The sequence below is a fragment of the Culicoides brevitarsis genome, chromosome 3, assembly GCF_036172545.1.
Source record: "Culicoides brevitarsis isolate CSIRO-B50_1 chromosome 3, AGI_CSIRO_Cbre_v1, whole genome shotgun sequence".
NCBI lineage: Eukaryota > Metazoa > Arthropoda > Insecta > Diptera > Ceratopogonidae > Culicoides > Culicoides brevitarsis.
The window spans coordinates 8,056,522-8,072,715 of record NC_087087.1 but is presented as its reverse complement, the minus strand read 5'-3'; the positions used below and the strand labels follow the sequence as shown (position 1 = coordinate 8,072,715).

Below are 16,194 nucleotides of genomic sequence, written 5' to 3'. Positions count from 1 at the left end.
GCTAGATCACGGTTCTCCGTCTCAAATTGAAGGTTTTGTCTTTAGAAACAACTTTTGTTTTGGACTTTTTCCAAATTTTGCGTTTTCGATGTACAGGAGCCTTTTAAATATGTTAGCAAAAAAAAAATTAATTTTTAAATTGATCAAAAATTCAGCCAAAATTTTATTATGAGGGCAGAAAATTGAGTTAGATGACCGTTCTCCGTCTCAAAATGAAGGTTTTGATGTTAGAAACAACTTTTGTTTTGGATTAGTCAAAATCCTCTTATTATGAGGGCTCATGTACCCATTTTTGAAAATTGAGTTAGATCACCGTTCTCCGTCTCAAATTGAAGGTTTTGTCTTTAGAAACAACTTTTGTTTTGGACTTTTTCCAAATTTTGCGTTTCCGATGTACAGGAGCCTTTTAAAGATGTTAGCAAAAAAAATTGATCATTATTCATGTACCCATTTTTGAAAATTGAGTTAGATCACCGTTCTCCGTCTCAAATTGAAGGTTTTGTCTTTAGAAACAACTTTTGTTTTGGACTTTTTCCAAATTTTGCGTTTCCGATGTACAGGAGCCTTTTAAAGATGTTAGCAAAAAAAATTGATCAAAAAAAATTTCAGCCAAAATCCTCTTATTATGAGGGCTCATGTACCCATTTTTGAAAATTGAGTTAGATCACCGTTCTCCGTCTCAAATTGAAGGTTTTGTCTTTAGAAACAACTTTTGTTTTGGACTTTTTCCAAATTTTGCGTTTCCGATGTACAGGAGCCTTTTAAAGATGTTAGCAAAAAAAATTGATCAAAAAAAATTTCAGCCAAAATCCTCTTATTATGAGGGCTCATGTACCCATTTTTGAAAATTGAGTTAGATCACCGTTCTCCGTCTCAAATTGAAGGTTTTGTCTTTAGAAACAACTTTTGTTTTGGACTTTTTCCAAATTTTGCGTTTCCGATGTACAGGAGCCTTTTAAAGATGTTAGCAAAAAAAATTGATCAGCCAAAATCCTCTTATTATGAGGGCTCATGTACCCATTTTTGAAAATTGAGTTAGATCACCGTTCTCCGTCTCAAATTGAAGGTTTTGTCTTTAGAAACAACTTTTGTTTTGGACTTTTTCCAAATTTTGCGTTTCCGATGTACAGGAGCCTTTTAAAGATGTTAGCAAAAAAAATTGATCAAAAAAAATTTCAGCCAAAATCCTCTTATTATGAGGGCTCATGTACCCATTTTTGAAAATTGAGTTAGATCACCGTTCTCCGTCTCAAATTGAAGGTTTTGTCTTTAGAAACAACTTTTGTTTTGGACTTTTTCCAAATTTTGCGTTTCCGATGTACAGGACCTTTTTAAAGATGTTAGCAAAAAAAATTTCAGCCAAAATCCTCTTATTATGAGGGCTCATGTACCCATTTTTGACTTGAGCTAGATCACCTTCTCCGTTGCAAATTGAAGGTCTTTTAGAAACAACTTTTGTTTTGGACTCAGATGTTAGCAAAAAAAATTGATCAGCTAAAATCCTCTTATTATGAGGGCTCATGTACCCATTTTTGAAAATTGAGCTAGATCACCGTTCTCCGTCTCAAATTGAAGGTTTTGTCTTTAGAAACAACTTTTGTTTTGGACTTTTTCCAAATTTTGCGTTTCCGATGTACAGGAGCCTTTTAAAGATGTTAGCAAAAAAAATTGATCAAAAAAAATTTCAGCCTCTTATTATGAGGGCTCATGTACCCATTTTTGAAAATTGAGTTAGATCACCGTTCTCCGTCTCAAATTGAAGGTTTTGTCTTTAGAAACAACTTTTGTTTTGGACTTTTTCCAAATTTTGCGTTTCCGATGTACAGGATCCCTTTTATTAAGATGTTTTTAAAAGATTAAAAGCAAAATTTTTGATCAATTTTGCCTAAAACAGAAAATTTGAAGATGTTTCAAAAAAAGTTTTGCTCAACAAATCCTCTTATTATGAGGGCTCATGTACCCATTTTTGAAAATTGAGTTAGATCAAACCGTTCTCCGTCTCAAATTTTTGTTTAAAAAAAATAAAAATCTTTTTAAGGCATTTTTTTAAAATAGCGTTAGGGTCTGGAGGGGGCCGTTCTCCGAAATCTCAAATTTCAAAGGAAATTTTCAGAATCTTTACAACTTTTGTTTTGGAAAATTTTGCGTTTCCGATGTACAGGAGCCATTTAAAGATGTTAGCAAAAAAAATTGATGAAAAAAACTTTTGTTTTGGACTTTTTCCAAATTTTGCGTTTCCGATGTACAGGAGCCATTTAAAATGTAAAAAAATAAAACAAAAATTTTTCTAATAAAAAAATTTTATTTTTTTCCTTTCATCAATTAAAAAAAATTTTCAAAAAAAATTAATTGAAAATTTTTTAATTTTGAATTTATAAATTTTTTGGACTTTTTCCAAATTTTGCGTTTCCGATGTACAGGCGCCATTTATAGATTCAGTGTAAATTTGACGATTTTCCTCTCAATTAAAAAAAACAACAATTTTTTCCAAAGTTTTTTCAAAAATTGATAAATGAACCCTATGTATTAGCAAAATTTTACTTACCTTAAAACTCCAAAATAATTTCAAAATCAAAAATTAACAAAAAAATTCACAGAAATTTTGAAAACCTTCATATTTACCTCATTTTATCACTTAAATTTTTTTTAGAAAATAAAAAACTAATTTTTTTTCTTTAATTTCATATAATATATTTTTATAATAGTAAGGTTTAATAATCCAATAATCATCATAATTATAATAATATATCTTTTAAATATTTTTTTCTTCAATGTAAGTGTGTGTTGTGTTGTGTGTTTTTCTTCATAATGTTCCACTTTTTCTCTTTTATTTTTTGTTTTAAACAATTTTCGAATATTTTTTCCATCTTCATGGTTTATTTTTTTTATCAATTGCGTACAGGAGGCTTCGTCCATTAGCATCGAGTCGCGAGCGCAAAAATAGATGTTTTTTTTTTGATAATAATCTCTGATATTAAATGTTCTCTTTTTTATTTTAATTTCTTAAAAATAAACGTTTAATTATTTCTCGCTCTAAAGTTTATTTTTTTGAAATTTTTTTTAATAATTTTATATGGTTTTGTTTTTTTTTAGATAAAGAGTGCGTAATTTGCAGTCATCACGTTACATGTTTCTTTTCTAGATTTTTAACTGTTTTTTTTATTATTTTACTTTTTATTTATTTATTTTGTTTTTTTTTTATTATCAAGAATCAAGAGATAATGATTTCTATTCTAACTATGCGCTTTTCTAAGTTTTCTCTTAGTTTTTATTTTTTAACGGAAAAATTAATATGAAATTTATTTTTTTTAGAGAAAAGTTTTTTTTTTAATTTTTTTTTCACAAATTTGATGTTAAAAGCCCATTTTTAATTTTTCAAGATTTTTTTTTATTTTTCATATAAAACGAAAAGTTGCCCAAAAATTCCATTTTATGAATAAAAAAAATTCTTGAGTGAAAAAAAAATAAAAAAAAACTTTTCTCGTTAAAATTAATCAATTCTGGTTTTCTTCCTCTACCGCTTGTTTTTTTATACACTTAATATAATGAACGTGTAAATCATTTAATTATTTTTTTTTATAATCATCATTGATCGCAATTCTCATTCAGAGCTCATAATAGCGTACGCAATTTATTTAGCAGCAAGTAATATTATGATTTTTGGGAGTTGTTTGATATTTTTTTAAATGTTTTTAATAAGAAAACGTTTTTTTTAGTCGATGATGTATTTTTTTATATAGGATATAATAAAATATTTTTAAAAAAATTAATGAAAAAATATCCCCTAATGATTTTTTTTATTCAAATCACCATTTTAAAGCCGGATTTGGCTTGAAAAATTGAGAAAAAAAAATTAAAAAATGTTAATTATTTTAATTAATAGCTTTTTCCGCTTCTTCTTAAAACTGTGTCTGTGTCTAAATTTTATTTTTATGTTTTTTTTTATTATTTTTTTACTACACGAAGCGACATCTAAAATTTTTAAAGGTTGTTTATGTAATTTTTTAATGTTTTTGAATTTTTTTTTATATTATTTTCGTTAAATACGAGGGTGTGTGTTTTTATGTTTGTGTGTGTGTGAGAGAGTTTTTGTAATCATCGAAAAATTACAATTAATTTTATTTTGATAGATGGGTCGGGTTTTTGTTGTAATTTTTTATTGAAAAAGAAGTTTTTTTTTATTTTCTTAGGACGATTTTGGTCACATCGCTCGTTTTTTTGTGTCTCAATTCTGCACTCGATTTTTTTTCGTTAATTAAAAATTAAATAAAAAAATTATTTAAAATTATAATTTATTATTATGATCTGTATTTGATCATTTTTACAACTTTTTCGTTTTTCGGCATAATTATTTTCAATGAAAAAATTTTTTTTTCGTACAATATTGAACAATAGTACTTATAAAAAAATATTTAGCAATTACCCTCTTTTTAAAGACTTTTAAGATTAAAGACATTTTTTATAAAGGGGTTATAAAAAAAATATTTGATGAATTGAATTGTGCAGATTTCTTGTTGTTCTTCCTTTTTAGTGAGACCATTTTGTCCATGTCTAAAAGAAAAATTAAAATTTTTAATAAATTTTTAGCTTTTTTGTTGAAAAAAAAATAATTTCTTACATTTTTATCGTGTTCCCATGTTGGCTCAGTGACCATTGGATCGTTTCCCATGAAAGGTGCATACATGTAATTCAAGTTCTGATTTGGACCGTTGCCGCCCATCAAGTTTTGGTAGTCGACTTGTAATGGCTGTGAATTAAATTTGAAAAATTTTTATAAAAAATTTTGTTAAAAAAAATTAATTAAAAAAAATTTATTAAAATAATTTCACTTTTTGACACGATTTTGAGATTTTTTTAATAATTTTTTAATTTTATTTTTATTTATTAATTTTTTTTTAATATTTTTTTTTATAAATTTTTAAAATAAAAAAAAAATAACATTTTTTTCACATTTTCAATTTTTTTTTCTTGAATTTTGAATTTATTTAAAAAAAATAATAAAATAAGAATTTTTTTTAAATAACATAAAATAAAAAATTCATTTTAAAATTTCCAATAAAAAATATGAGAAAAATTTAAAAAAAATTTTCTTTATAAAATTGTTTATTTAAATTTAATTTGATAAATTTTTCAATTGCAATATAATTTTTTTTAAATTTAATTATCAATTTAATTTAATTTTTTCAGCTAATTTTTTTTTTTTTAAAATTTTTAAAATTATTTTTTTTAATTTTTTTTGTAATTTTTTTTTTTTTTTAAATTAAATATTTTAAATTTAAATATTTTTAATTTTTTTTTTATAATTTTATTAAATTTTCAATGTGATTTTTCAATTAAAAAAAAACTCCGAAAATTTCTTAAATTTGATTTAAATTAGATGAATTCGACAATTCTTTAAATTTTTTTGTTATAAAATTTTATATTTTTTAAATTTAAATAAAATTAAAATTTTAAATAAAAAAAAAATTTCCAACTTTAAAAAAAATAAATAATAAAATCTTCCCAGATTTTTTTTTTCGTGAAAAAAGTGAAATTATCAAATAAATCCCATTAAGAAAAAAAAATGTTTCTTACCTGAAACGCTTCATTTCCATGCACAAGCTCGTCACCGAACGCTCCTCTCCCAATTGGCGGTTGCGATTGAATCCATTGCAGCGGCATTTGATTCTGCGGCGGCTTATCAATGCCCCATCCTTGCGGAGGACCTTGCGCACCCAAACCAACATTATTATCCAATTCCAATGGGCCTCCCGTACCAAAAGTATTATACTTCCACAAACGTTCCGCTCCAATTGGTCTCGTTTTGCGTTGCTCATCCATTTGCGATTGCGCATTGACATTCGGCATGCCATTTGGCGCCGAATTAGGCGACATCGAAGGCGAATTCATGCCCATTTGCGACATCCCGTTTTCGAGTCCCATCATATCTCTCGCACTTGGCGCATATCCCAAATCGGGATAACCCCAACGCATTCCCGCGCCATTTAATTGACCCGATTGCGCATTTGGCGGAGCTCCCGGTGCCCGATTCTGATATGGATTCGTGTTCATATTTTGCATTTGTTTCTGCGACGCGTAATTATTATTCGCATTTCCATTTCCGTACATCCCGCCGTAATTTCCGGGTCCTTTGTTGCCCGATTGGAAGGCATTTCCGCCTTGAGGCATCGAATTAAAAGCATTCGCTTTGGGATTTAAGCGTGACATACCAATTGGACCAAGTCCCGAGTTCGAATACGAATCTTGCGAGTAGAAATTCGCTTGTTGATGCTGCGACGGCGACGGTTGTTGGAACGTATCGAACATATTTCCGCGTACATCGGGTCGAACAGGGGGTTGTTGTTGCTGTGTCATCGATGGCGGAGGTCCGGGAGCCAGAGAATAACTTTCCATACCCGCCGGAGGCATTTGTTTCATGTTATTTACGCCGCTCAAGGGACGCTGAATGGGTTGCGGTTGCGAAGGTGCCTTGATAACATTACTTGACATCGCCTCATTTTGCTGCTGCGCGTAAAATTGTTGTTGCTGCGACGGCATTTGACTTCCAATGACACCCGCTGGCAAGATATTCGTCGATGGCGGCGTCGTACTTTGACTGCTGGCCTTTCCGCTTGAACTTACGGGCGAACTTAATGCATTTCCACGATACCCAGGAGCTTTTGAGACATCTACCTTTTGCGATGGGGTCTCGTGAGCTTGTGTTTCGGTGATTTGTTTCGCCTTCATGCTTGCAGTGTACTGATTATTGTCCCATTGACCTCCGTACGAGTTGTCATTGAAGAGCGAATATTCGTGCGCCTGCGCTTGTAGATTGCCACTTATCATCTTCGAGCCCTGAATTGGGGTCCCAATCGGATTTTGAGGTCCCGAAGTCGCTGGATTCGTTAAATTACTTGTTGGCGTGTTATTGCGATGCGGCGGACCGATTGGCGTGACACTTCGAACGGTAGTTGATACCGCAGCGGGTTCCGAAGTCGATTGCGTGAACACAGGTTTCGTTCCTGAAGCGGGATTTGCCCCAGAATTTGTCAAAATGTTACCGCTCGACGTGAATGGCGCGGGAAGGGCATGTTTGGGAGACGTCAAAACCTTTGTCGGTTGAACAACTTTATCGCCAATGACTTTTTTCGTGTCGGAAGTGACACTCGAGACTCTCGCTGCGAACGTTTGAGATGTCGCCGGTGCTTGACTCTTGTTGAAAGTTGCTGCAGGAGCTTTTACGGAGGCAGAACTGCTACTAATAGTGCCTGAATATGAAGTTACTGACTTACTAACTGTCGTTGAACGTACGGAAGTTGATGCCGAAGATGACGAAACGACAGTTTTGCTGCTTGTAGTTGTCGCTGCGGTCGATGTTGATGCTGCAAACAAATTTTTCGCTGTCGATGAGCGACCAGAACTTTGAGAAGTCTTGCTCGGAGCGTTGCTTGTGGCATTTTGGGCGACATTTTTGGTACTGCCTTTCTTGCTGGGGAACGCATCGCCATCTTGACTACTTGTAGTACTGCCCGGTTTGCTCGATTTGCTGTCCCACGTGGAAATTGTGATGTGCTGCCCGCTACTTCCGTGCGTTACAACTTTTCCAATTCCCTCTTTCTTCAAAACTTGTAAAATATCGACGTCGGGATCCCGAATTAGGGTCGTTATTAAATGGTATGCTTGTTTCGTGGCTTCGTTCGTGCCTTTTATCGTTATGGAACGATCGCCTTGGACTTTTCCTTGCTTCTCGACTTCGATATGGGCTCCTGTAGCAGCGCGAATGGCATTTATATTGCTTCCTGCCCTTCCGATGACACGAGAAATTGCATGTGTTGGCACCTGAACCTTCTTCAGTTCGAGCGGTAATGAACGAGTACTCGAACTTTTGCTTACAACTTCTTTCCAACCCTCTTCGCGACGAACTGCGGTGCTCGAAACACTCGTTGCTGACGCGGAAGTTTGTTTTCCGGGACTTTCTTTGCTCAATTTGCTTTGTTTCGTGTTTGAATTGTAAAAGACGTTTTCCGTTACTTCGTAATCGTCGCGTTCGACGGTATGACGACTGTTGCTGTAAACGTTTTTCCGTTGATTAATAGGTTGTTGGTAGTGTTCGTACGTTTTGCTGCTCGATTTTTGCTGATCTTTGGCAGCGGCAACGTCAGATTTTGTCTTTTCCTCTTGTTTCGGTGCGACATTTTCCTTTTCTTTTGCGCGATTTTTCGTCGATTCTTGTTGCGTCGCGGCATTTGTTGCTTTTCGTTGCTCACGACGATTGTTCGCCATGGATTTACTGCTGAATTCGCGCGATTGCGACTCGTTTTCGTGTGATGATGATGCTGATGATGTTACTGTTGTTGTTACGGCAGTTGTTGTTGTTGCGTTACTGATAATTGTGGCTGGACTATTTGAGGAACGATTACTATTACTACCTGAGGTATTGACAGGCGGTGGTTGGTTTTGTTGCTTTTTCTTCTTATTCCGTTGTTTGGAGTTGGTTTTGTCGAGAACGGCGGATGCTTTGACGTCGGAACTCGAACAGGAGCCTTGACTGTTTGCATCGATGCCGGAATCACCTTTAAAATTAAAAAATTGTTTTAGAATTTGTTTTTTTATTAATTCATATTTTTAAAATTTTAAAAAATTTTAATTTTAAAAATTTTTTAAAATTTTTTAAATTTTTTGAATTTTAAAATTTTCAATTTATGATAATTTAAAAATTTTTTTTAAATTTCAATAAAAAATTTTAAAAAATTTAATTTTTTTAACTTAAAAAAAAATTTTTTTAATTTAAATTCATAAATTTTATCAAATTCAAAAATTTTTGAAAATTCATAAAATTTTTTCAATTCATAAATTTTTGAAAATTCATAAAATTTTTTTAATTCATAAAATTTTTGAAAATTCATAAAAATTTTTTAATTCATAAAATTTTTGAAAATTCATAAAAATTTTTAAATTTATTATTTTTTTTAGAATCCATAAAAACTTTTTAAATTCATAAAATTTTTGAAATTCTTAAAATTCTTTAAATTCATAAAATTTTTGAAAATTTATAATTTTTTTTAAATTCATAAATTTTTTAAAATTCATAAAATTTTTTTAATTCACAAAATTTTTAAAAATTCATAAAATTTTTTAAATTCATAAATTTTTTAAAATTCATAAAATTTTTAAATTCATAAAATTTTTAAAAATTCAAAATTTTTTTTTAAATTCATAAAATTCTTTAAATTCAAAAATTTTTGAAAATTCATAATTTTTGAAAATTCATAAATTTTTTTGAAATTCATAAATTTTTGAAAATTCATAAAATTCATAAAATTTTTTAAAATTCACAAAATTCTTTTAATTCAAAATTTTTTTGAAAATTCATAAAATTTTTAAAAATTCATAAATTTTTGAAAATTCATTAAATTTTTTTAATTCATAAATTTTTGAACAATCAAAAATTTAAAAATTTTTTGAAAAATTTTTGAAAATTCTTGTAAATTTTTATATTTACCTTCCTCCTTTTCGTGTCTTAGCTCGGCTTGATGATGCGTCGTCGTCGTCGATTTGTGCGTCGTCGTCGCAGGCATCGGTGTCGGTTCAGGAATCGTCTCAAGAATTTCTTCGTCGTCATCGTCATCCGAATCGCTCGAATCCGATGCTTCCGAATCCTCTTCCAGCTCCTCCTGTTTTCCCTTCTTTTGGTTTTTATTCTTCGCCCCCGGTTTATCGTCACTCAATTTCCTCTGCTGCTCCCGCTTTTCCTGCTTGCGACGCTTTTTCCTTTCACGTCTCTTGGCAGCAGCTGCTTTCTTTTGCTCCTCCCGATTTTTCTCCATATCCAATTCTCGCAGCAAAATCGACGCATTCATATAAGCTTTTTTCGCTTGCGTCTCTTTCGCTGCCCTGATGACCTTGACACACTCGTGACACTTGTCAAGGATGTCTTTGTCACTTATTGTGCTGATAAATCGCGTCATTTCCTGATCCGAGGGGAATTGACTCACATGATTGACCATCCATTTGACGACTTTTGTGTGTCCTTTGCGGAATGCCGCCATCAAACACGAAACTTTGCGGTTGTCTTGCGAATCGATGTCAGCATTGGCGTTGCACAGAAGCTCAACGACACCCAAATGACCGCCATTTGCGGCGAGCCAAAGCGGGGAATTGCCTTTTTTGTTCTTAACTTCAACGGCAGCGTTGCGCATCAACAAAAGTTCGACGAATTTTAGGTGTCCTTTGTCAGCGGCGATGGTTAATGCCGTATCACGTGACGACGGAACAGGCGCCGCATTCACATCAGCTCCTTTATCGAGTAAAACGCGACCTACTTCGATATATCCGCCCGAAGCTGCTTCCATAAGAGGCGTTAATCCCGTTTTGGCACGATGTTCGACGTTCGCTTTGCGATCCAGCAACAAACTAACGACTTCATGGCGTCCCTGGAAGCAAGCGAGCGTCAAAGCGGTATTGCGATTCGTCTCAATTTGCGCATTTATGTCCGAACCCATGTCCAGAAGCAAACGAACCGCTGGCGTATGTCCATTCATCGCCGCAAGCATCAACGGAGAAATCCCCAATTTACTTCCGGTTCGAGAATTTATCTCGGCGCCATTGTTCAGCAACATTTTGATGATATTCACGTAACCTCCGCTCGCTGCAAGACTCAAAGGCGTATAATCCGAGACATTACGATGTTCCTTATTCGCGCCATGCTTCAACAGCAATTCGACAACTTCATATCGACCTCCGCTACAAGCCAGCGACAATGGAGTGTCTTTAGTACGTTCGGATTGGGCTTCGAGTTCAGCTTTGCGATTAATGAGAATTTCCACAACTTTGGCATGACCCGCTGTCGAGGCGAGAATCAACGGCGTGAATCCTTTTTTGTCGCGATGTTCGATATTCGCACCCCGTTCGAGCAATAATTCAACCAATTCTTCATGACCGCCGGCACAGGCGAGCGTCAATGCCGTATCGTGATTCGAATCTGTCTCGGAATCGACGTCAATTGTGCGATCGGGCGGCATTACAGGAGCTCCATTGATGGGATGTTGCGCGGGAATTCCCGTAGCGGCGACATTTTGATCCGTATAATGGAAGCCGGGCGTTGCGGGAACATTTGCGGTACTTGTTTGCCCGGCAGGTTTTGGGCGTGGTTGCAAACGAGGCTCGAAACGTTTGTCAATGAGGCGACGTTTTTCCGTTTTTTTCGTGCTTGATGCCTTTTGCGTGATCGTTTTGACGCCATCAGGTTGCTGCTGTTGCTGATTTTGCATCATCGATCGAGGCACTAACGGAGGCATTCCTTGCAAAATGTTGTTTGTCGTTTGCGATGGCGGCGTTTGCGTCGCTACTTGATGCTGATTGCATTGCGTATCTTGGATACTTTGCAATACTTGGAGGGCTTGTGCCGTACCGTCGTCTTGTGTTTGCTGTTGTTGTTGTTGAAGGGCAGGCACGTGTGTTGTTTGTGTTTGGGACGCGTCATCGGTTTGGGGTTGCGTCAAAATTGCTCCTTGCGGCGGCTGGGCTTGACCGCCTTGTTGTTGCCCGACAGTCGGGAGTTGGAACAACAACTGCAGAGATTTGTCGGTTTCAACGTTAAACACAAATTTTGCTTGCTGTTGGGCATCAGCGGCGGCAATTTGTTGTTGTAACGCTTGATTTTGCATCGCTTGCAAGACGACATTTTGCGACGCTTGTTGATCGATTGTAACCGGGATCAAGGGCAGTGTTCCTGGTTGCTGTTCTTGATTCTGAAAAAAGAAGAAAAAAAATTGTTAATAAAATTTTCTTGAAAAAAAATTTTTTTTTGCAACACTCTTTTGACTAAAAATCATAAAAAAAAATTAAAACAAAAGCAACAAAATTTTTTTCCATGCAACTGGATTTTGGATTTTTGTGTGAATAATTAGTTTCGGGGGCTTAAAAATTTTCTCTATTTTTTTTAAAGCCTTGCAGGACTTTGTTATTTTTTTATTTATTTATTAGTAGGTAGCACAAAAAAGCATAAAGCAAACAACTATTTTTTTATTTCTGTAAATAAAGCTTCCGTTCCTTGTGAAATTCAATTTTTTTTGTCTCATTTTCTTTTTTTTATTTTAGGCCTTTACAAATATCATTTTTTTAATTTTTCTGAATTTTTAAAAATTTTATTTTTTTTAATTTTAAAATTTTTTTCAAAGTCATCTTTATATCAAATTTTAAAATTTTCGATTATTTTTTTTTCAGGTTTTAAATTTTTTATCATTTTTCTGAATTTTTTAACTTTTTATTTTTTTTTTTTAATTTTCAAAAAAATTATTTTTTCATTTTTATAAGTCATTTTTATCTCAAATTTTAAAAATTTTCTCTAAGTTTTCCAAGTAATTTATTTTTACATTTTTAAAATTTTTTAAAAATAAATTCTGTTTTCAATCTATTTGTTGCCTAAAAAAAAATTTTTTTTTACATTTGACAGCTGTCAAAAAATTTTTTTAAAATAGAATTTTTAAAAATTTCAATTTTATTTTTGATAATTTTTTGACAACCATTTAGAGTTTATCATTTATTTTTAGTTGAATAAAATTCAATTATTTTTTTTTTAACCAAAAGTCAAAATGACAGATGTCAAAATTTGTTATCAAAATTAAAAATTTTCGAAATTTTAAAAATAAAAAAAAAATATTTTCTGAAATTTTTGTTGCTTTACCAATAGGTATCAAACAAAAAAAATTGAAATTAAAAAAAAATAATTATTTTAGTAAAATTTTTGACATCTGTCATTTTTTCAAATGTCAAATTAATTTTTTTAGCTGTCATATTTATTTTATTTTGTCAAAATTTTTAATATTTTTTTTTTGAAAATTTTTAAAGAAATTATTTTTTTTTTATTTTTTTTTTATTTTTTAAGCATTTTGACTTTTGGGTAATAAATAAGGGATAATTTAATGAAAATTTGTAAAGGCCTAAAAAAATGTTCGTTGCAAAAATGAGCAAAAAAGTGTTTTTCACAAAATTTCTAACTAAACTAAACGGGAACGGGCCTAAAATAAGAGTGTGGCTACACAAACAAAAAAAATCATTAGAGAAGAGAAGGTAGGTGAGTGAGGTTGTTAACGAGTGTCAGAGTGAGAGAGAGATATTAACCTGTAACTGGTTGAATAATTGCAAATGCTGCAAGGACAGTTCTTGTTGCAACTGTTGATGGTCGAGAGCAATCAATTGATTCGTTTCCGCTGCATGCTGATGTCTCTCGTCATCATCATTGTGCTCGGGACACTCAACAGCAGCACATTGCTCATCAATTATTGCCTGCTGTTGTTGCTTTTGCTGTTGTGTTGGCGGCCATTGTTCCGCCCAACGTGCCTTGCAATACGTATTCATACCGAAGAGATTCGCATATGTGTCAATGTCGGAACAATTGGCAGCGATTTCCTTTGAAATTACATCACAAATTATTGTCACACACAACAAAATCGCAGAGCAAGTTTTTTTTTTGTTTTTGATTTTTAAAAACAATCAAGTAATAAAAAAAGTAAAAAAAAAGAAAACGAAGCGAAAAAAAATTTCTTTTGAGAAATTCGACGTTGGAGCTTACCTGTAATGCACCTGGAATGTTCAAGGCTGTCAGGACCTCGTCAAAGCAATCGACCCATTCCAGATTCTGCGAATTGTCGTTCTCGAACGACACGTCGGATACGTTGAAGGAGTCACCGAGCGGCGGATACAGTCCTTCGACGCCTTCGCCACTCATGTCGGCATCGGTATCGTCAATGCGGAATATTTGCATATTGCCATCGACATCGGTATCGATAAAATCGTGCTCCTGATCGTTCTTCTACGAGAGAAAAATTCAAAATTAGTAAAAATTTACATTAAAAATAATTAAAAAACTTACGTTTCCAGGTTTTTGTTGGATGATATTCGACACATGTTGATGCACTTGAGCCAATTGCGAGCAAAATGTGCTTGAAATGGCAGCCAAATCCACATCGGACAGTTCGAGATTTAATTGTACTGAAAAAAATATAAATTTTTAGATATTTTTAAAAGAAAGTTTTTAAATTATAAAAATTTTAATCGTTTTTTAACATGTTTTAGAATTTTTTTCACAAGAAATCATAAGAAAATCTGAGAATTATGAAAATTTCTTTCAAAAAATGTCTAAAAAAATTTGATAATGTATTTCTCTTTAAAAAGATTTTGAATTTTTAATTTTTTTTAGGTATAAAATTATTTTTAAGTTTGTAGAAAATATTTTTTAAAAAAAAAATTCATGGGAAATTATGGAAAATTTTAAAATTTGGAATTTTTTTCAAAAATGTTAAAAAAATGATTTGATGAAAAAAATATTAATTTTTAACATTTTTTGACAAAATTATTTAAAAATGCATAATTATTTTTTTTCTTGAATTTTTTTCAGAATTCTTAAACATTTATTAAAATTTAAAATGTTTTGAATTTTTAATTAATTTTATGAAAAATTTGTAAAAAAAAATAAATTCAAAAAAATTTTTTATTTTTTTCCTGTAGTTTTTTTTTAATTTTCAAAAAATAAAAAAAAATAATATTGTTCGAATTTTGTCGTAATTTTTTTTTATCAAGAAATGATTAAAAATTAATAAAATTTTTTTTTATTTTATTTTAAAATTAAAAAAATCGAAAATTTTTTACGAAAATAAAAAAAAACTCACTATTGCTATTTTGTTTGACATTCAACAACGGCGGCGACATTCCCTCGGCACCAGATTCATCGCTCGACGAACCGCTGGGCGATCCTTCGCGATTCTCACTACTTGTTTCGCCGCTCGCTGCATTGCTGCCCGACGGATCCACGATAAGTCGTTGTGCAATTTTCTGCAGCATTTTCGGATTCCACGGATGGATTTGTGTCAGTTGCTGCGTCAATTGCTGCTGATTTGTTAGGTTTTCGTTGGCGGCGGAACTACTTGATGTTGATGTTGTCGTATTGACGTCAATTTGCGACGACGCGGAGGACGATGCTGTCGTCGTCGTGGATGTTGTTGTCGTTACTTGGTTGTTGGATGCTTGTAGCGGATTAGGAACAATGTTTGTGGCTGCCTGAAGGATGTTCGATTGCTTCGTGCCGGCAGATCCAGCGTTTGTCGCACCACTCGTGATAAAGTTAATTGATGACAATGCAGCGGAAAGGCAATCCTACGAGAGAAAATTGTTTAAAAAATGTTAAAAAATGGTTTTTGAGCAAAAATTACCTGTGCATTGTTGGAAGAAGCGACATTCGCACCACTCGCGGGAGGAAAACCAAAATGTTTTTGCATCTTTTCATTTAAACCACACTGAAAATTGAAAAAAAATTAATTAAAAGTTCGATTTTTAGAATTTCTCTTCAAAAATTAATTCGAATTAAAAAATAAAAAATTATTTTAAAAAAAAATGAAAAAAAATTTAAAAAAAAAATTAAGAAATTATTAAAAAAAAAATAATTAAAAAATTTGAAAAAAATTTAATAAAAAAAAAAAAAAATGAAAAAATAATTTTTTTTTTAAAATTAATAAAATTGGAAAAAATATTTAAAAAAATAAATTTTAATTGTAAAAATATTAAAAAATTAATTAAATTAAAAAATTAATTAAAAATAAAAAAAAAAAATAATTTTTAAAAATTAAAATTTGAAAAAAAAATATTTAAATTAAAAAAAATAATTAAAAATTAAATTAAATAAAAAAAATTTTTTGTTTAAAAGAAAATTGTATTGAAAAAAATTTTTTTAATTAAAAAAAAAAAAAATAATTTAAAAATTAAAAAAATATTTTTTTTAAAAAAAATTTAAATAAAATTTAAAAAAAAAAATTTTTATTTCATTTAACAAAAAAAAAAAAAAAAAAACTCACCAATTTAATGTTCTGAAGCTGCTGCGCCTCCGGAATATATTTCTTAATATATTTTCCATCCTTTTTGGAAACGGGCTTTACTTTGGGCCTATCGGCAATCGCGGTATTTTGCGATACATCAGCGGGACCCTTGATCGTTTGTCCATTTTGCTTCTTGTTTGCATCCTGTTGTGCCGCTAAACCACTTGCGGCAATCGCGAAAGCGTTTTCTTGACCAGATTGACGAGCATCTACAAAAAAAATCAAGAAAAATTCATCATTAATAAATTTCTTTTAAAAATTTTTACAGAAAAAAATCATTTTGACACTTTTTCGTTGCATCACAGCTTGCCATGCATCAAAATTCACCGTAATTTTTGCATTTAAC

At 31.7% G+C, this 16,194-nt stretch overlaps 1 protein-coding gene across 4 annotated transcripts in view; it reads right to left on the bottom strand.

Annotated features, from left to right (window-relative positions):
• Positions 1-3,366: 3,366 nt before the first annotated feature.
• LOC134835070 (ankyrin repeat and KH domain-containing protein mask-like) overlaps positions 3,367-16,194 on the bottom strand; it is a 30,090-nt gene continuing 17,262 nt past the window's right edge. For 3 of the 4 annotated variants that reach the window (XM_063849921.1, XM_063849925.1, XM_063849924.1), the window contains 10 exons: positions 15,828-16,057; positions 15,189-15,272; positions 14,649-15,132; positions 13,853-13,971; positions 13,553-13,792; positions 13,102-13,389; positions 9,482-11,729; positions 5,575-8,552; positions 4,619-4,747; positions 3,367-4,551 (listed from right to left, as the gene is read on the bottom strand). In XM_063849921.1, coding sequence (XP_063705991.1) covers positions 4,528-4,551; positions 4,619-4,747; positions 5,575-8,552; positions 9,482-11,729; positions 13,102-13,389; positions 13,553-13,792; positions 13,853-13,971; positions 14,649-15,132; positions 15,189-15,272; positions 15,828-16,057 — 6,824 coding nt within the window. In that variant the 3' untranslated portion in view covers positions 3,367-4,527. The remainder of the gene's footprint in view (positions 4,552-4,618; positions 4,748-5,574; positions 8,553-9,481; positions 11,730-13,101; positions 13,390-13,552; positions 13,793-13,852; positions 13,972-14,648; positions 15,133-15,188; positions 15,273-15,827; positions 16,058-16,194) is intronic. The other variant, XM_063849926.1, reaches the window with a different exon arrangement.